This window comes from Ptychodera flava, chromosome 18, assembly GCF_041260155.1.
Source record: "Ptychodera flava strain L36383 chromosome 18, AS_Pfla_20210202, whole genome shotgun sequence".
NCBI classification, from domain to species: domain Eukaryota; kingdom Metazoa; phylum Hemichordata; class Enteropneusta; family Ptychoderidae; genus Ptychodera; species Ptychodera flava.
In genome coordinates this window covers 36,072,414-36,095,104 of record NC_091945.1, presented here as the reverse complement: position 1 = coordinate 36,095,104, position 22,691 = coordinate 36,072,414, and the positions used below count along the sequence as shown (strand labels likewise).

The 22,691-nt window shown below is 35.0% G+C and overlaps 1 protein-coding gene across 1 annotated transcript in view; it reads left to right on the top strand.

The window, feature by feature from the left end:
• The first annotated feature begins 805 nt into the window (after window positions 1-805).
• Window positions 806-22,691, top strand: part of LOC139117483 (protein phosphatase 1 regulatory subunit 16A-like) — a 103,592-nt gene continuing 81,706 nt past the window's right edge. The window contains exons 1-2 of the mRNA XM_070680616.1: window positions 806-1,283; window positions 3,204-3,519. Coding sequence (XP_070536717.1) covers window positions 3,255-3,519 — 265 coding nt within the window. The 5' untranslated portion in view covers window positions 806-1,283; window positions 3,204-3,254. The remainder of the gene's footprint in view (window positions 1,284-3,203; window positions 3,520-22,691) is intronic.

Below are 22,691 nucleotides of genomic sequence, written 5' to 3'. Positions count from 1 at the left end.
AAATCATCAATATATAAATTAAAAAACTTGGGAGCCAAGACTCCATCCTGCTTAATGACGTTATGACGGTGAAACTTTCTAATACACAACAACCCTATGGAGATACACTGGGATCTGTATCATGAAAGAAGATATCTGACAAAGCAAATAGGTACATCGCGAGTGATCAACTTCTTGAATAATGTTCTGTGGTTAGCACGGTCGAAGGCTTTCGAAGCATCCATGAAGGTAATAATTACATTGCTACTATGCTTTCGATAGTAATTAATTTACTTCTTGATAAGCATACAATGGCTAGCTTTGAAGCCAAATTGATATGGTGGAGATTCAAGAAAAGACTCAATTTTGCACAAGATGACATATTTCAAAACATTTGAGGCAATAGCGTAATAGGACGATAGTTATTTTTATCCCTAATATTTTTGTACATATCCTTAATAACTGGGACCAACATATAATGAGAAAATGAAACAGCAAAAATCTGAATATATGGAATGGTAAAATTCGAAATTGCACATTTTCCTTCATATTTACTCATTGTCTTACACCAGGAGAGCTTCAAACATTTCTCAATGGTATGTTTGCTTGAGACTTGGGCGGAATGTATTCTAGAAGTTTCCGGAAGGGTGGTAATTATTTCGGGACACAAGAGTGTAGCTCAGGACACTTTACCGGGGACAGTTATCTTCAACGTGAAAGACTATGCAAATTAGGCACAGCGGGGTTGAAGACGCCCCGCTGTAACAAGTGCTCGAATTCCCATATTTATCAGTGTGAGAGGGACAAATTGTGTTTCCTCTGTATCCCTCAAGAAATTTTCAGCTCAAGCTACTAGGTGCTGTTGTTGGTGAATAATATGCTTGATTCAGGGAATGTCTCACACAGCACATTACCTGAATATTGGGAAAGCCCTGTTGTAGTCGAGACCCTTACCACCCCTGTATCTAAGTGGTTTGTGCTGATACCTGTTCGTTCAGTCATCGACTGTGACAAGGTAGTGGTCGAAAATGGCGCTAGGCTACGTCCGAAAATGACTGTATCTCTTGTGATCCAGTTTGGAAGAATTGCAGTTGACTTTGGTCAGTAAAGTACCCTCCCCGATGTACTTAGCTCTATTGTAACTTAAATCGGGTATACGTCTGCGAGCAGTTCCGTTAGGAAGTTGTCGGTCGGCGGGGAACACTGCTGTGCTTGTTCGCCTACATAACAGTCGATCGCACCGAGTTTACGCTGGATGACAAGCAAGATCGTAAACTTATAACCACGGTATCCTACTTGTAAAGGTAAATTTAAATGTTTCTTGTAGTTTTTCTATGTCGAACTGGCTTGTTTTTGAACTATTCTGCCATACTTTTATAGTGTGAGGGCGATTTTCGTGCTTCATTTTCAACAACATGGTTTTCCACCTCTCAAACACTGAGTTCTCAAAATACACCAGTGAAAATGTACCAGCACAGTGCCAGGTCTTATAGTTACAGCGTATCACAGTAGCTGCAGACTGTAGTTTACAGTCCGTAGTTCATGATTTATTTTGCAAACCAGCCTTCGTCGTTTTAGAGGTAATGCATTGGGTCTCATCGCAGAGACCTGTCAAACACTGTGGTAACATCTTGTTCACACCGGATTACCAGTTATTTTGACGTTTCCGTAACTATAATTTTTGAGTGTGGGTAAATATTGAGCAGTTGAGCTGATGGCTAACTCAATGAATGTGTGTCGATGTTTCTAAAAAGCGGAAGTTTTTTTGTACTTTCTCTGTCTGACACACATTGAAACAAAGTATGCAGACAGGACCATCTCTATCAAGTGTTTACGTAATTATAATTGAGTTGGAACAGAACCATTATCGTTATTGAGTTGAAATGAGATAACCGTCGACAATCTAATTGTTTCAAGCACATCAACCCTCCACAGGATACTGTAGTACATCGACATGAATCAACAGTTTTAAAATGTTGTGAACAACTTGCATTCCCAGCAAAATCTGTAACAGTGCTGTGAATGGGAATCTTGGCGATTTTTGACTGAACGTACATTTTCAAGGTGAAAGGTCATTATTGTTTTTCCTCCCAAAATAGGCTTGACAGCTTCACTGTCAATAAATTGTCGAATAAATTGTCTGTTATGTGTAACAATATTCGCTGCAATTATGAAAGAGAGGTTTGCCAGCCGCACACATTTTGACTATTTTTTTTGTTTAGAAAGTACAATCAGATAAAGACACCAAAAGTTCAAGTGTTATGCATTACTAATTTCATGAAGACAGTGTCAGTCCATTGTTATTTTTATCCATATTTAGTTAAAGGCCTTAGAAGAATTCTTATAGGAATGGAGGACATCCATTCAATAAGCAAATGGTATACCGCCAATCAATATTGCTCTGTCTACTATGTAAATTTTCAAATGTACAATATCAACAATCAGCCCTCAACAGTTGTCAAAATCCATCCCAACCCTACTTATTTGTCTAACCCATGTACACATTTGCAATCACAAGTAAATAATGCAAATGACCATCACAGGTAGGACTTATCAGATTTAGGTCAAAGTTGATAAGTATCATATTGGTCATGTACAGGTCACACATCAGTGATGTCATTTGATCATATCTATTGATTGTCCAAATATCGGTAACTTATTTTCAAGAACTTTCCATTAGGTATGTTAGATCACGCTCACTTCATGGTTAGATGATCAAATAAGTACCTGAACAGAAGCTGAATTTTTATTTGCCTTCGGTAGTGTTGTTTTTACATAAATAGACAAATTATATGCATATCGTTAACTCAATTTAAAAGTTTTGTGTTTGCCAATAATTTCAATTCACTAAGACATAACCTATAAATATTTTTGAGTGTACATTCCAACAAACACTGTGCATTTCCATGGCTTAACCAAATTTTGTAATTATGTAATTTAGAATAATACATATGTAGTTAAAATTTTTTGGCACTAGGAAGAAAAAAAGCATATTTGACACGAACATTTATATATACTCACTTCTCAGTCTCACAGTTTTGTCTACATGTGAACCACGATGCATCATTTCATGTGTAAACACCACACATTGCTCCATAATGCTGTTATGAAATATTCACCCAAAATAGTCAATATACTGCTACATAGGTATATTTTTTGGCCATTCATTGTTATGATAGATTTATTAACAAAATTACCATGATGTATTTGCTTACTTTGTTTAGTGACACCTCTTCCACAAGCAACAGGAAAAACCCTGTTTGTAAGTGCCCTCTATGAAGCAAACCATGACAGAACATAGTGACCTCATCGCTGAAATCACCGTTGTTGAGAAAATGACAGCTCAGGAAAGACTCAAACACGCCAAGAAAAGACGTACTCAGCAGTTGAAGAGGTACAACCAGCATGAGAAGGAACGATTGAAAAAGGAACGCAAAGGCCTGCTGCATCATCATCACAAATCTGCTAAAAGGAAACGTGTGAACTTTGCAAATAATGTTACACTGTTAGAAGCTGCAGCTAGAGGTGATGTCAGTGAAGGTAGGTCACTAACAAATATAGTCTAGACATGCTGTGGTGCTCAGCAATGATGCTATGTTTTAAGTTTGCACTGATTACTGAAAGCCACTGGAGCCGTTCCCTGAAGACATTTGCCAATAGTTAAATGAAGGCCATAACATTGTTCAGGTATTACTGCTAGTATAACCCAATAAAGGAAAGCAAACTCATTTATGACCAGACTTAGAATACCCTTTGGTACAACATTAGTGAATTTTATATCAGATTAGGGCAAGACTGTGTGATGCTTTTTAAATCCATGCAAATACAAAATGACATTTGATTGGCATCTTTGGTATATCCTTAAAAGACGTCTTAGCCCACACAGATTTGTACCCATGTATGTGATTTTCAAACCCAGACAGATGGTCAAACAATGTTCATGTTGACTTTCTTAATACATATCCAGACACTGTGTTATAGATCTGAAGAGAAGTGTTAAAAATCTGGGAAGTCTTTTTGTCAAAATAGTATTTTGCAAGAAGAGGAAAACTAAAAACGTTATTCACAGAGGCTAAATCAGGTCTCTCAGTGTTATGGATGCTGGATCAGAAAATTTGTTTACATTTTGTTTGCATTGTCGTAAGCCATTGAGACTGGCTAAGGCTTTGCATGAACAGTTTCAAAGTAGAGACTTCATTCTTGGCTCACAGCACCACTTTTGGGGGAAGAGTATTGAAGGGCAGTTATTATGATAGATTGATAATTCAATTTTTGACTCATGAAAATTTTCTTTCACGTCCATATCCACCTCATTGTGGATTATCGAACTGGAAATGCTTGATATTATTTGTCAAATGTAGTGTTGGCTTATGTTACAAGGGGAAGTGTATTGTAATACTTCTCAACCTTTAACAGAGGAAAAATATTTCACATTTCAGATCTAAATATAGGGTTAGTGTTTTTTTGAAAATAGCATCTAGTATTTAATACTGCATTTCATTGCAAAGGAATAATTAGAATGTTAGCTTATTGATAGCTTGGCATTATCTGTCTGTTCAATTTAGTAATAAAGAGCAGACCAATGTGACTTTGGAAAGGAAAATCTGACAAATCAAAACTATTACATAATCTATATGAAAGCCACTTCATCCGCTATGCACACATCAACCATTAAGAGGTTTAACTATCCCTGTGGAATTAACAGATAAATACAGTCATTAGTATTGGCAAGTCTGGCTAGTTTTGTCATATGAGTGTGAGTCACCATATCATACTGTCATTATCATGTCACACAGAACTTTGGTTTATCTTGCCATTTTCCAGAACCGGTCCGAGTAAACAATTTAAATCTGAACTACTGCTTACGATATTTCACAGTATCTTGTTTACACTGCATTTTTATGATTGTGTAAATTATGTTTCCATGATGTAAGATTGCGTGGACATCAGTAGGATCAAAAAATATGCATGACCATGTCATTGTGGTCCCTCTTTGTTTAGCCCATGTATTTTTGACCCATGTATTTTTGACCACAGTTTCTGTCTAGGTGAAATTCAAAGTTACCTGTGTGTCAAGGACAAAAATTAGTTTGATATTTAACAGCTATTATGTATGGCCATCTATTAGACAGCTATCTGTTATCATAGTTTACAATGTTTGTTTTTGGCCTTCATGTGAAATTTTAACCTTGAACTTAGAATTAAGGACAGGTATGATACCATCAGAATCTGTCCTGATAAAACATAACTTCTTCAGCTCCAGTCTATGGTCAGATATTTAGTGTAGAAAACAACTAAAAGAGAGAAAAAATTCCATCGTAGCGCTAGGTAGTTTGATCAGAGTAGGTTGATTTTCACTTCTCAAAGATGGGAAATATCTGCTACACTGAGTGTTCTATGGAGTAATTCAACAGACTGGATTTTTGTATTGGCAAGGGTAACCAAGTCATAGAAACCCTACACAATTTTGTTGCCTGGCAAAGTATTGCTAATTACAGTTTAATTATGGAACAATGGGAGAAAGGTATTATGGCATCGTTATCATGGATTAAGTGAGAATGCTGCACTGTGAAAGGTTTTTAAATTCCTTCCATGTACAATTAGAAGGAAAGAAAGACATTTAGGTGAACAAAGGGTATGAAATTCAGAAACTTTCTCTCTCCCATTTTCTGTATCATGTCTGGATTAATTGCAGAATGTCTAGGCATAAGTCTCTGTAGTTGAAATTGAATAGATGATGTGTTGTGATCTGAAAAGTGAGATTTATCCCAGTGAAGGGCTTTAAGGTGTGTCGCAATACTGTAGCACGTGTAAACAATGTCAGGGTGTGGGTATGTCTAGAGCAGATAATTAGAGAGGCATTTTGCCAATTGTATTTCGATTCAAAGGATCGCACTGAAGTTGACTCTGCACTGCCATAGACATAGGACACTGCTGGTTGCATATGAACATTTGCTTGCAACTGAGTGTGTATGTTGCTGCAAAGAATTGTCCAATCATCATACGGCATACATCACAGGTAACTCGGATGCAACCATATCAGTGGAAAATTCAGTTTCTTCTACTTCAAGACATTTATAGATTGTGCCATGACATCTGGCCCCTGTGAGTAAGGACATGCAGAGAATGAAACCACAGGAGTGGTATTTCTGTCTTTGTTCATGTATTATGTGAAATGCCCTGAAGAATGCTTTATATGAAAGCCTACATCAGGCCATTGACATACTCAGTTAGAATGCTCTAACTCAAATATGCCATTGTGTCTTCTATCTGTACCAACTCTATTTCAAAATAAATTTGAATTAGGCATCTCTCCTTTATGGAACTTAGTCTGTATTTTAGCACACTGTTTGTAGAGGACAGCTCTGTACATATACCAGCAGTTCAATGTACTAGACCAAGGCTGATTCCCTCTTCATGTTCCTGAGTATTGCCGCTGTCTGTCGGAAGGGCTTATTGCTTAGCATGCTTGAAGCACTGTCACAGAATATATCAAGTTACTCAGTCTAAAGAGAATTGTTTGTGATCAAGAGGAAACTCATATGTACATGCGTCTACAAATTCATTCTCACTTCAAAAAGGGCAAAGAAGATATTGTAATGAAGTTCCAAATTATTGTGTGAGAAAGTGCACTAATAAAACTTTGATCAGTTGATCACTTAATTTGCAAAAAAATACAATTGGAGAAGAAGACTACTGTGTTCACTGTTACTTGATGATGAGACATTGAGACATGAAAGAACTTCAGGTGTAATTTGTTGAAAATTTTTGTTCTCTCATAGTTGTTCAAATTGCGGCACAATATAATAATTAAAAATTATTTATTTATTATACATTATTCTGTCTTAGGTGGACTTAGCCATTCCATGAAGTAGCTGGAAAATGAAAGAAAGCAAATATTAGTCACGTTAATTATCGCCTCTTGCAATAAATTTAACATTCCAACACTTTACATTTTATTTGAAAATGAAAAGGAAGCATTTTTATGAAGATATTATAGTTGCTTTCACATTTCACGATTTAATTTATTTAAATTATGACAGTTTAAGAGATGCCATCAGACCTCAAGGCCGTGACAAAAATTGCAAAATAATTGAAATAAGCAATCATAGGTTAATACTTGTATTTCCCAAGTGTGAACCAAATCACATTATACTGTGACCAATTCAATTATCCTACAAATACTCAGGTATGCTTTGAAATTGGAAAGATTTTATTACTTTGTAATTTAAGTATTTTAATCTGACTGATCATCGGGGCCAAAGGTCATACAAAGCACATAGAAAAATTGCATTTGTTAAAATGACTATTAGAAATAAAACTCAGTTGATGCCTGTTGTTGGTGTCGACTTTATTCTGTCTCTAACTTGCTGTGTACATTTTAATTCCATTTCAGCCACAGGGTGTGACTCAGAGCTGCCCAATCAAATCACTCCACTGAGAGCTGATACCTATTGAATTTATCACTTAAAAGTCCTTTCTTAGAGTCTGAGTCTCCAAGTGCATATTCTTTGATGTAATTTCACTTCTTGGTCCAATTTATGTACATATTGTAAATTTTACACTGTATTATTTTGTCACTTTAAACTTCGACAAATTCAAAATAGCCAAACAAGTTATCTACATGTAGATTGATAGTTTGTTCCAGACTGCAAAATGGCACCCGTATGGTGTAATAAAATTACTAATTCAGAAGTATCCTTATCATTTTTTATGTTTACTGTAAGCCAACATGTAAATGACACACCTATGTGTGCTTGTCTTTCCATATCAAGAACTTATCTGCTGTGTTTTGCACAGTAAAAAAAACCCCAGAGCAACGTCCTATAAAATTGGAATGAAGAAGTTTTGTGAAAAAAAACTTGATGAATTAAGTCCACATTACTATTTTAGCAAGGAGCTTTTTGTAGCAAAATACCTTGCTCCAGAGAATGGAATAAGTAAGTTACATCATGAAGTACATATCAGCATATTTTATTTGTCAAGTACCACATACAATATGAATAAACTGTTGTTCCTTTGTCAATGATGTCATATTTTATCCCAGGATTGCCGCCCTTTACAGCAACCTCTCCACACAGACATTTTTTTTCTCAAATAATTGTTAAATCACATTTTTTTCTCACTTGATTTCATACCAAGTATAAAATTAGTGAGTCCTTTTGAAATGAAACAGTTTGTCTTCCTTGATATTGAATTCATGGCATGCAATTCCAATATTTTAACATAAAGCCACCAGTTTGTCACAGGTGATGAAATGCGAGAGTTACAAGTAATGGAAGTATTTGTTCTGACATTCATAATTCATTTTATTTTGACAATTCACTTCATTCAAAAGGCATGATAAAGTATTTTTAGTTTAACTCAGCAAAACATATTCTTGTCCGTTCTTTCAGTGAAAACTTCAGATAGCCTTCAGAACTATATTGAAGGTACTTTCATTTTCTTAAAAACTTTAGCATTATTAAATAGACAGCATTGAAAGTGCCAGAACAAACACTAGCCTGCAGGAATTTCTTCTGTACTGTCTGCCTGCATGACCTGGTATCATTTATGTGAGAGTCTGAAATTTATGTTTTATTACCTAAATGGATTATGGGTTAAGATAAAAGAAGTGCAGTTGTCAGCATATTTCGTGGTGTTACTGTTATCTTTAGTAAAGTCTGCTCCCAATAGTCAAGCTATCCGAGTGTGTAAATTTACGGCATAGTGTACAGCGATAAATTACCACCATATTTCACCTTTTTATTACATGCACAATGACCTGAGAATTACAAAGTTATGATAATTTCTGACCCCTAATCAAAGTAGTCTCTTTACTTACTGTTGTTAAGGGGCGTATACCTCAACATGTTCCCTTCCGAGCAAAATTGGTGATGTTGAAATATACCCTTACAGCAGTTCTGTTACTTTTATTCTGCGCATGCTATTTCACACAATCTACATGTATAAGGTATAGATTTGTGTGTTCAAAATGCCATTGACTTTGGAAGTCATATTGGTGTACAGCATATATATATTCATGTTTAACGTTTGGCAGAAATCTTCTGTAAATCTAGAATTAATTGTACACACTTTTCTGAAGTTACGACATACTCATCTATTCCTGTGTTTTCATCAATACATCTAAGAAAGGAAGACACACCATTGTTGAACGTTTACTTTTCCTAACTATCTTTTGAAATTGGACAAAAAAATCTGACATTAGTTACACTTATGTAGGAAATGGTTTGCTGTCTCCCTATAGTGCGGGCTTCCTCTGTGATCCCAGGTTCCAATTCATCTTTGACATGACAAAAATGACAAGATATGCTGATTACGGTACCATTACAATTGTGGGTTGTTATCAGTATGGTCTCTACGCTTCCTGTCATCCTCCCTGCATCTATATGCTGTCAGAGGATGTAGTTACATGTTATATCCGGACACACAATGTGCTGTAATTTCCCACCAAGACAGTTGACATGAAAAATATTTGTTGGTGAAGATTGAAAAAATTTGATAGTGAGAACGGAAATAGGAGTTGAAGTACTCTGTTCACTTCACTTTACTTTAGTCGTCTGTGGCATTTAGAAAAAATTCTGACGATTCTTTATGGTGTTTACAGTATTACTTTCAAAACTGTATACATTTTCCAATCGTAAAGTTTGACATAACATTCTAATTATGAGTTGTACATGGCATGAAGATGTACAAAGCATTGTTAAAACTATGCCAGTATATCTTTGTTTAACTCTCTCTAGTTCACTATACTTATACAGATAATGTAAACCTAGTTTCTAGGATGATGGTAGGAGATCAGTGTTATCGTCCAATTTTGAGCATTCAGAAGGTATGAAGGTTGTGCAAATTGAATAATTAAGTTCATAATTGTAGTACTTACCAGTAAACACAAATCATACAAACTCATAAATTGTGGCCCAAACAGGTCCATAAAAGAATAAGACCTTTCCAGTATCGTTGGTTCAGATGTAGAAATGGATGACTTTTAATGTGCTTTTTCCGCTACTGACCTATCCATGAACTCAAGGAATAAGGAAAAGCCAGTGTCCTCCTCCATTATAAAAAATGCATGAATTGTGTGAATAGTTGGAAAAGTCAACAATTTTGACTTGAGATAGGTTGTGGGTGGAAAGGAGGCCGGTTCATTTAAAATGAATGATGACCCTGGATTCATTAATGGTCTGCAACAAATGATCATGGATTTACAGTGTATTATTACGTTTGAAATGTACCGTCTGAAATTACTATGGCAATTACGGGTCCATTTAAGAAATGAAAGGACATTAACTAGACTTAATATTCAGATTTTAAACCCAAACATATTTGCTAATAATTTAAATTTAATCCACTGGTAATTTCAATGTTTTCCATTGCCTTTTGACAAGTTTTTCAAGAGTTGTAGGGATTTACCAGTATGTATAGTTCAATCATACCAAGTTAAATCCATCAGATTTTAGCACTACATAAAACAAAACAAACCAATGAGGTCATCTCAATTCCTCCACAATTTTATTGAGGAACAAATAACCACTGTATACTTTCTGTTTTGATGGGATTTAAATCAGACAGCAGTGTTTTTCTGGTTTTCTTGTGTAGCTGCGTGACAAGCGTGTCATTGTCCTCATAACCATCACGTGTTTGCGTGACTAACAGCCGACCAATGCTGTATAGAGAGTAGAATTGACTAAAATCTGTTCAGGCAGCAGTTGTCAATTGATCAGTGAGCATGCTGCAGAAACACAGTCATACAATTTAAAGGAACACAGTCACTGTGTTTTTAATGTGAATATCAAGTTTTAAAGAATAAAAACACCTTTGTAAAATCTACAACGAACTGCAATATGTGAATGTATGATAGACATACAGTGAAGATCATTGATCAAACGGACAGTCATATCTTTAAATGTTTATGTCAAGTAAAATTGAAATGTTGTCATTCTCAAAAACCAACAATGAACTGAAATATGTCAATGTATGATAAACACCCAGCCCATTAAAGGGATGCAGTCAATATTATTTTGCTCTTTATGTCAAGTATAATGAATTACCTACTTGAAACCAACCATAAATGTATAATATGAAATGTTAAGAATAAATTCTCTGTACATGCTTGGAGGTTTTCACTTTGTTTGAACAGCTGTTAGCTCAGAATTGCATTTATTGCCTATTTTGATCACTATTTTCATGACTTTTGTCTGAGCAGTATAAAAAGTAGTATTTTTCCTCAAACTATCAGTATGTGTCAAGATTCTGACAAGTACGTGTCATATCCAATGACAGTGGCTATATCCCTGTATTGTCTTTATGCATTATACATTGTTCATTTCAGTCGTAAACTGTATACTGTTATATTCCAGCTTCACTATATTGTGATGGAATATTTATGAATCACAGATTTTACTTGGCCCAAATTAATTTGAACAATCTGGAACATTGTCTCCTCAAGACTATGTTTACATACTGCTTGTATTTTTCATTTCTGGTCACCATAGAAGACAGTAATGTGTTTTTGTAATCTGTATTTTATTTCATATTCCCACAATACCTATCTGGTAACAGTCGGAACAAACATCTCAAAAAGATAAATAAAAGATTGAGCCAAGTGTAAGTCAATTTCGTTACATTTTATTGTCCAAAAGTGAAAGAGTCAAACAAAATAACAAATATAAACCTTTGAAGCCATTAAATATAATTTCACTGAGTGTTCGTGAGAGCTGTAAAATATGTGGTTTTTACTTTGATAACAATACGTGACTTTAGGCAAGCTAATTGTTAATGTGCAGCTGTCAGCTTGAAAGCATGTCAGAGCCAGTTTATATTTGATACTATATACAGGAGAGTAATTACGTAGTCTGACATGTGAAATAGTATGCAATTTTACAAATCGCTTCCTGCAATTACTAGTACAGGTAAAAATTGCATTAATCACTAACAACAGGGAAGTGAACTCAGGTAAGGCCCATCCAAGAAAGAATCAGTGTTTCAGTACAAAATTCTAGCTCATTCATGAAACCAAATGACCTTTCAAGGAAGACAGCAATTGTGAGACTGCTTCTTTTCCGTTTATAATATTTGAGATATGATGAAAAATGTAACAGTTTTACATATTGGGCAAGACTGAACAAAACTGTTCCCACACTGAAAAATGTTTTAGAAAACAAGATAATGTAAGGGATCCCATTCTTGAAAAAAGCTATGAGAGGACCCCTAGAAAATTACATTGTTTTCATAATAAAAATTACGCCTAGTACATTGTGTTCTGTAGATATGTGTGCCACACACTGTTTGCTATGGTAGAATTTATTGTAAGTGATATTTCAGTTTTAGGTTTCAGGCAAGATAAGTCTAAAAGTAAAGTACAAAATGCTGTAGTTACTCTACCTAAGGAACACTGGCCATAGTATAATCCCATTATAGCTTTCTTTGGATGTCTTAAATCAATTGCTATCATTAGCATATTCCATGAATGAAGTTTGTATTTAATAAAAAAAGTATATGGCAAAGTCTTTTATTGATTTGACTTGGTTCAATACATCTATTAATGCTGTCTCCAGTGAAATCCAGTCACCCTAATAGATTACGTTGGTAATGTGATTCTTTTTGAGATAACATAGTGGAGATGCATTTGTCAAGAAGGGTCCTTTTTTCTTTGTTTATATAGTAATAACAGTTAGAAAGCTATTAGTATTTAAAATATGTTATCATCTTCTTGTCTTTTGACAATCATTATTTTTTTGAAGAGATATCGCTTCAGGAATAAATGCTTGCAGGAGTTTTTATTTCAGAAATCTGATATGGAAGATGTAAAGCAAACAAAACAAGGCATTGAATTGAAAACATTTGATGTAAACAGTAAATATAAAAAACCCAGAAAAACAGATGATTATACTAAAGAAAATTGGCAGATCGTCCATGTAGCCGACACGAACACGAAGTGTCTGTTACCGGCTACCAAAAACTATGAAAAATAGTAAAGAATGAGCTACAAAATCACTATAAGTTTTAAGTTGAAGGTAGAATAAGTCTGTGCCTTTGTATAAAATACTATAAAAATAGTAGAAAGTGAGCAACCAGCTGAAAGTTAGTCGACGAGACTTTTACCGCATATCATTTGCATGTCATTGTCGGCTACATGGACTGTGTGCCAGAAAATTACAGTTACATGTGCTTATCTCTTAGTCCATGCACTTTTCAAAGTTTATTGCCGTACTTGCTGACCTTTGACCCTAACATGTTATTCAAGTTGTCAACTCTCATAGGTGTGTAGGAGTCTGTTTTATGATTGTGTCCTGTAAAAATAACAGGTGCTTTCAGATCTGTGCAAGGATATGGATGGACACTTTACAGCCAACTATCCAGCCAGTTTTTTGTTTGAACTTCCGTTAGTCACATTGAAAAAGGACTCTGCACAGATGCACAAGATGATTTTGTTTAGCTTTAGTGAGTTAATATACCCAATTGTTCAATGTCTACATCAAAATTTCAGCAAAGATCAGACAGTTATAGACTGCCAAATAAAGCTCTTATTATCTGTGTGTGCTGTTTATAACCTTGGTACACATGTCTGTAAAGCAGTGAACAAAAGCTGTCATTAGATTAAAGTTACCAGTCCACGATGTTTCATGGCCAACATTAGAAAGGGCATGACTTCCATCCAAGCTGTCAACACAAAGTAGGAAATCTTTATAACATAACATCTATGAAATGTAATATCTTGATATATTTCTGGATCAGTCTTAACCCAAATGAGTCCCAAAATGTAGCATTCCTTTGTGCTTAATGTCACTGAAGTTCCTTGTGTACCTTCAACAAGCAGGAAGGTGAACTTCGTTCTGTACAAGTACAAAGTGAAAGGTTTGATCATTACAGTATTAGACAGTTATTTATGTCAACTGCGATGGTCACAATGGCGTTTACCAAACACAAAACAAGTTGACATGAGCACAAGATAGACCATGTGATAGTCCTGCGAGGGACAAGAGAACTAAAAAGCCTGATTGGAAACCTCATTGCATGCAGCTTTGTAATGTCAAAAGCTCCCATTACTCTGTGTTTAGCTTCTAGCAACTAGCTGTCACAACAAGTTTGAGAAATGAAATCACTGTTTTTCTTTAGGGTTTTACAACATGATGATACTTGCAGTCAGAGCTAATGAAGCATTTACACAAATATTTTCTGATAAAATGTTCTACCTTTTGTATTTTGACAGTGACAACCTACGGTGACCTTGTCACCCCAATTCCCTTCACAAGGGTCTATTATCACAGTGTTGAAAAAAGATATAGTTCTGACAGCCCTCACTGGTGAAAAGGTCAAACCATAGTCATGACAGGGAAAAATCTGATGTGACTTCCTCATAACCTTAAATTTGCATGTTTTTAAGTACTCACATGTATGCATATTTGCGAGGGTGGGGAAGGGGGGTTGGGGGAGTGTCTGTGTAAAGTTGTGAAGAGATTCATAACAATGCAATGCAACAACCATATATACCAAGACTGTACTGCACTATATGATGGTATTTATAAAGGAAAGTACGGGTAGGGTATTTACTTTTTATAGTACAGCACTGAAACTTCAGATATTTTTCACCGGATATATTTAGTTGCAACCTACAATCAGCCAAAAGAGCATTATCCAGTACAGTTACCCATGGAAATATACTCCACAATCTTTCCCTCACCCAAGCCCCAACCAATGGGAGGGAAATCTGATTGGTCAATGGGCAGGTGGTAACTGCTCTGATATTAAAATTTGACAGACATAATATAGCTCATCTACAACATAGCCACTGTGTTTTCAGTCTGTGCAAACCAAGCCATAATAAAGTACATGGCTTTATACAGATGTTTGAGAGCTGTTATATTTACCAACACTGTGGTTGGTATGAATGTACAATATAGGATGAAGGTTAGATTTGTTTCAAATGTAAATGCCAGTACTAAATTTACTCAAAGAAGATAATTCTCACATGCCAAAAATTCAGGTGCTGTTGGTCAAGCTGTCTTTTATTTCCGTTTGTAAAAATCTCAGAAAGAGCTTGTGTTGATCCATAAACAGTAGCAAAACAACTGTCTATGGTTGATCTTATCAGATTTACAAATTTTATGCCCCTTATTTTGATCTTTAAATTATTTTGGTCACTGTTTCACAATATACAGTTGAAACTTCTAAGTTTGGACATATTTTATCAAATTTTATTCAAATCACAATGATTAAATTAAGCAAAATTATATTTTTTTTGAAAATGACAAAATCTCAAACTGTTTGTCCTGTTGCTTTGAAGTTTTTAGCCAGTATAATGGGAGGATCTTCCCATTCAAATTAGTTGAAACTGTGACACAATGCCATAAGTTGATGATTACGTGGTTAATTAGGTGTGAAAAGAATACCAGGCTATCTGGTAAAAGCATGGTAGTTGTTAAAATTGCCCAGCATTGTATCAAAATATACATGAAATACATGTACCAGTACAGAGTATGCCTTCATCTTGTCTAATCAATTGAGAACAAGGTGTCATTGACACTGTTTTCATGATATTCACTGATGTGACCGGCCTATATAATCAAATCAGTATGTGCTGTACATCTAATAAAATATAATCAGCTCCCCTTCTGATCTGCCGACATCTGTAGCACTCTTTGATGTAGAAGCGAAATCCCAGATGTCCTGTTTCGCAGTTTAAACAGCGCACATTTCATTATTTCACCATTGTGATTTAGCTGGGATGGCAAGGCTATGTCATTCTAGACTAAAATTCTGTAGTTTGTAAGATCTGATAAATCATGTATATTTTGTACACCTGATTTGTCCAATCACGTGTGACCCTTCTATTCTAAATTTGTAAGTCATCTATTGTGTCATCTAGGCTAGGAACTTCATTGAAAAAATATGCCTGCATTTTGGATAATTTCACATGTACTTTTTGAGTTCCTACAAGCACCAACCATAAACCACAGGACTTCCCAATATTTGTCACACAAAATGTACACAATTATTATAATATTTCTCAAAGGTAAAAAGCTATGATGATAAGTTATATTCCAAATTGCTTGCATGGTAGCCAACAAGGTTTCCATTTTGTTGATAGAAAAGACCACAGTATTTCTGCTGGTTCAGTCTTTTTAATGATTTTATAAGCATTTGCTGTCATGGTATTGCCTTAGTTTTAAAAGCATGTTCTGTTATGCGAAGGCTCTTGAGTTTTTCCTTCCCATATATTGCAATGATTCATGTACACACATGTATTGAAATACCCAGTATTGAAGTAAAACACACCCAGAGGGTTTGGGTGTTTGTCTTTTAAATCTAGCAAGCCATTAAAACTCAGCCAGACCAAGTTAGTATGTCTTTCCAGAAATAATGTGAATCGTATACCTAAGCCTAGCATTGCATTTATTGCGTTTTTGTAATGTTAGGAAGGGAAATAACATGATTTTGTGACACAATCAACTGTTGCAATGCTTGCATAGGCTTTTGACAGAGTAGGTAGAGGTCATGAGAGGTCATGTTTGCACAGCTCTACACCAGGCTGAACTCACAACCCTGACAGAAGATAACAGGTTGTCTGAATTCCAATGAATGATAAGATCTGAAAGATATTTGGTATTGTCATATTCATTTCACTGAATTTAAAAACACGATTGTGGTAATATTTGATGACATTGAATAGCATGTGAGAAAATTATGATTCTTTGGATTATAATTTTCTGTACAGCAGCCTCCTTTGTTCATGTATTGCTGGATTCTTGTCTCGTACGACTGTTTATGTGAATGTTATATCAATTTATCATAATATTAATGCAGATCAACACCTGTGTTGCACGAAAAACCATATTAGCCTATTTATTATTTGTTTATAACCTAATAGCAAAACATCATGTGGATAAGATCTGGTGGTTTTGCCAAAATTTCACATTTATAAAATCTGGCAATAGCAATTGCTCTGACCAAAATATACATTTTTGTGTTTAAAAATGGTTAGGTGTTCATTCTTTGTGGCAAGATTGTGGACTTTCAAAGATGGCTAAATGAAGGTACAAGCAGAGGAAAGTCTATAGAAGAGATTTTACTGAGTAGAAAGGAGGGGATTAATATTGACATTGGTAATGGTAAGATTGATGAAAGAAAAACTATTGATATGGAGTGTATCATTCATGTAGGTCACAAGGGATAATGATTTCCCACTATAAGCCGATAGATCAAGCGAGAATAATTTGCCATTCAAGGAGCAGTCATGGACCTTCAATTGGTTTTTTGATCTCAGAAAGCTTCACCTGGAGATAAATAATGTCATTGGGTCTGCCTTGAAATGTCTTCTACTCTGTTTTGAAATGCTGAGGTGAGATCAAAGGTTCTGTTTTGTTGTGTCTGTGGCTGCTGTAAGAAAATGCCATTCTGTACAGTTACCTTTGCACAGCCATTCTTTGCTCCGACCCCTACTTGTTTTCAATTCTTTGGTCATACTATATGCAGGAAAGAGGGATGGCAGCAGTTAGGTCAGATGTATGGTATCTAAAAAAGGAAATTTCTCTACATGTCTCCCTTTGAAAAGTTTGAAAGTAGATTTCCGATGAGATAATTCATCAGTTAGAGCAATGTTTTATCTTACAGTGTTCATGTTTGAGAAGGTTATGTTGACACATGTTAGAAAAATCTAGAATGTATCACGAGTATCACGAGTATATTGGAAACTGTACCAGTACATCTCTGTAGGAACAGGAGCTCTACCTTTTTATAGTATTTTTGGCGCACATTTGGTATATGTTATTATATATGTATACCAAAGAGACCTTATATGGTAAGTAAGTGGCATCTGTATGTATGTACATGCATGTACATGTGTTTGTGTGTGTGTTTGTGTGTGTATGTATGTCAGTCCACATCAAAAACTTGAAATCTGCAGCACTTACCATCTTGCATTTGGTGTCTAGTTGCACCCAGGGGTGGAGATGTAATATTGTTCAAGTGAACGTGTTAGTGTCAAAAATATGCAAATCAGGTAAAAAAAGGCAAAATCTTGCAAGTTGCTAAAATAATCTAATCACAGGCCAGATTTTAGTATTTTTATTACTTCGGTTTTTTAAAACATACTTTCTATTTTCCTTCTGTACAAAGTTGGTTGAAGTACAAAGTATTAACCTTCCTTTAAAGATGGTTAACCATTGAGAATGTTTCTTTAGGGCTGCTAGATTGTAAGATTTGGATACATTTTTTGGCAAATTTATATCATTTTGGAAGTTCTTTATGTAAAAAGATGCAAAAGAGATCATAATGTATACTTTCACGCTTAGCCAACAAAACAGGAAGAGAAATGATTTTTAACTTATTTATGGTATCTATGTTAAATAGATACTGATCATTTTTAGGCTGTATCCTGATAAGGAAGTGATACATCCTGTGTAAGTTAAATCATAATTCACTCTCTTCATATCCTCAGCATTAACTGCTTGATGTTCAATAGATTTTTAACATCTCCCTTTAAAAGCCACAAAAAAATATTGACTTTCATGCTGTAAGGAGTTTTTCCAGCTGACTTTTGAAACATGTTCTGAAAACTGAGTTTTGTTTCAGTGGAAGAAGGGCAATGAAAACAGATTGATTCACAACTCCTTCCCTGCAATTATGGTATAACGCAAGCATTCATACTAAATATTATTTGCAACGTGAACTTCCACTACAAATTAATTTTTGTAGCTCAAAATTTGAACTAAAAAACCCAGTTGACTTGCTGTATAAAAGTAAACTTCAACATCTAGTTCAGAAAGAACAGCAGATCAATAGCTAAGTGTCTTGTACAGAACAGTATAGCTCACTATAGGCTAAATGTGCGGTTCAGATATGCAGGTTTTATACCTTGTGTTAATCTTATGATCTCTGTTGACCTTTTAGTTTGTAAAGCATGGTGGATAATGTTCCTATAAATATACCGCAAAGCCAGTCATTTGAAGCCTGTTTAAATATCAATATGGTTGAACAACCTGTTAACTTTCTCATCACATTGCACCGTTAAATCTTGCCAACAAAATTTTGTGAATTAAGTATATTTGATAATGTCATACACAATGACATGTACTTCAAAAGAATCCCTACGTGCATTGGATTAGTTAGATTTGTAGGATTTTAAGAAATGATAGGTCGTTGTCAGAAAAATTTAACAGTTTAGAAAACTGTGTGCAGTCATTATGAAACCATGAAATACACTAGATAATCACAAAGTCACGGCAGAAGTACCTGAATAAGCAAATAATGTAACTATGGTTGAACCAGCCACATCATAATGTATCCATTATAATATCTTGTTATCAGAATTTATTGTCAGTCCTGGCCTTCACGTGTAATTCTTGCACCAGTAGAATTACATGTAAGGAGATAACTGCTAACAGTACTACTAGTAATAGTTGTGCTGGGAGTTCTACCAGTACTATTAGTGCTGCCAGTATTAGTACTAATAGTGCTAGTGGCAGTACAGAATTACTCATGAAGATTGAAGCATAATATCTGATGAACAGATCAATTATGTTGTCATATTGTATTTTATATCTGAGAGCTTGCCCACATGGTAATGAACCAATTTTAATTAATCAGACTTACACAGTGGGTGGTAACATCATTAACTCTGCCAGACAGCCGTCAACTATCCTTTGGTAAGCCTCAAACCTGGAGGGACTGGGGAACGAGCAGATTCTGTAAATTTCTTCCAACACATCATTCATTTAATTCCATGAACTGAAACTGTGTATTTGCATTTTTCCCAAGAGTCATGTCTTACAGTATGAATGATAGAGCTACATATTTGGTCTGACCATTCTTCCGGGAAAATTCATTTCAGCCAATCAGCAGCAGTTTCTTGCAACAAATCTTTGGTTCTGTACATGCATCTTTCTGATTGGGCCATCACCAAGTGTCACATGATAGTATGTCTTGCCTCTATAACTTAGATATCTCTGTGAAAGTGTGATCTGTATGGACATAATTTTTCCTGTGAGTCATGTAATTGGCACATTTACCCTGACAGAGATGTAGAAAATTTTGGTTACAGGTGGCAAAAATAAAATTATAAGTGGTTACAAGTAGTATGTGAGCACATTAAATTGTGCAAAATGTCCTCATTTTTGATTAAATTGATAATTTTCACAGTCAGCAAATGTTAGCTGACAACCGCTTATTTTTGCTGTCTGCCGGCCTATTATTTTCTACATCCTTGCGTGAAATATTGCATTATTTTTCTCATCAAATATTAATTATTAATTGATATGCTCTGATAGTATTACTAAAATTGTAATTGTCATCATATAATTTTTTCAATCCTGATGTTTCTCTTTTCATGTGTTGTTTGAAGATGTATCAAGGTAAACAGGAGCAAGGTTGTAAATCCATAATATTGATCTGCTTTCACGGCTGCATATTAACTGGATAATCCTATTATATCAAATAACAATAAACTTTGGACATAATCCTCACTGTTTTGATCAACAAAATCAGACATCTGTGAAAAGATGGGATATGATGGGTGAAGGCTGTCATGTTCTATGTTTTACTTTGTTGTAATCAATCCTATTCCCCATATAACTACATTGGTTGCATGCATCGGTGTTTTATTTTCTCCAGCAATGTGTTTCAGTTGAAGTGTCATTTTCAAGGCAGCTACTTGAAATATCTAAAATTAAACAGACTATGAAAATTCATAATATAGAATGACAGTGTTTTGATGGAAGCTAGTACAATTTTCTGCACTTTCACAAGCAATCTTACTAGTCATTTGGCAGAGGTTATTATAATTTACAAATAATTTTATTCTTGAACATCATGATCAGTGATGAGTTTCTCCATAGACCTTAAAAACGGTTTGGTTTCTCTAAAAGAAAAATGTTGTGAAAATTACCTGTTACAGTGAGACGCATTGCCTTCACCAGTCTAGTAAATGTGAATTTAATACTGTGCAATGCACTTTTGCTTTGAATGTCCAATTTCAAGTATTAACTTAACTGAAATATTACAATATCTAGGAATCTTTCAGTTTTACTGATTAGGTATCTGTTTTTTTCAGACCCAGTACTACATTGTCAATCTTCTTTATCAGGAAAAACAGAGATAGCAAAACCATTCCTAGAATACCGTATCAATTCTAGTTCTATCAATAAGTATGATAACCTCCAAGCGTATATCAGTAAGATAACCTTTGATTGTACATATACTGTGTCTGAATGAAAAAGTAAATGTCAGTCATCAATTATCAAAGGAAACAACTTTTGAAACTTTCTGTACATTTAGTTTATTGTGTGTAAGTTGGTCCAGTTTCCAATGGGAATAATTTTTAGTTCAACGTTTAGCAGGAAGTGCTATTTTAGAAGGTTACATTTTGTAGCTATATCAGCTGATAATACTTAAAGGTTATTTTTAGTGGATTCTGCAGTCCCATGGTACATTATTGATAGAACTATAGTGCCTTTCAAACCTCTTGTTGTCACCAAATGTGTTGATAATTGCCTTGAAATGTGTGAGTGACAGCATGGTGAGTTTGATGAACAGACTTCCTGCAATGGTCATGTCCTTGGTACCCTGTGAAGCTGTAATGATAACTGCGTGGGTCTACAAACGAGTTTTTCGGTTACAATGACATAGTAACTGTGCTCTTTTCAGATATTTGCTGTTTCACGTGGGCTGCCACACCCAGCGTTCCACTTTCTCTGTTTCTGTGACGGCTGGTTTTGGAAAAGGTGTGATGAGCACATTTACCATTGACTTTCGTCTGTCCAGGTTGCAATTCTGCTACTTGATGAAATATGTGATAAAATACATTGCATACCTACTACCTTTGAATTTTTTACAGTCTACACACTTATTAATCCAGGAGACTTAAACAAAATACCTGTGTACAAAAATGGTATGATCCATCATCCATATCACAAAACGCTACATTGCTGAGTATATATATCGGTGATTTCTTTGAGATTTTCATAAAAAATATTGACACCAAGTTTTTGTGTATGAAACGCCGAGATAATCAAGATAGCCCAACACTGTGAATACATAAAGATAACCGTTGGCTGTTCTAGGAATGTACAAAATGATGATATTGCTTCCCATCTCCATGGTTATATGCATCTTCTCACAAAATGTTTGGACATTGAAATTTAAGCGCATCACTTTCAATATTTCTGTGGAAGAGCTGCACTATGTAACAAAAGGTGAATGTCAAAAGTTGGGATTAATCTATCAAAAGCTGATGGGAGAAGAGTGGTTCCAAAACCATTGGCTGTCATCTCTTTGATCAGCAAAACATGGAAAATTCAAAAACATAAAGAGCTGGAAATATGAGAGTAAAACACAACAAAATACAATTTTTCACAATTACAAAAAAAATGGGGACAGTATTTGCAAATAATACTGGTAACCATTAGTGCCTTGGCTCTAATGTTGAATATATAGCCAGTACTTCTGTTGGTAACGTGATTCTTCACTATCCAAAATAAATTCTGAAGTTTTATTCATATCACCAATATGTTATAAACCTCAAAAGAAATGGCCATAGTCTATGATCCAAAACTACTAGTATTTATTTTAAAGTATATCTTTAGTTTTTAGTCGTGAAAGGTTTAGCTTGCTTTCAGGTGAATTTTCTCCCATTATATATTTTCTCTGGAGACATTCAATTCAATAATTTGATGGAGAAACTCAGAAAGTGTGTGCCATATTCTTCACGTAAATTA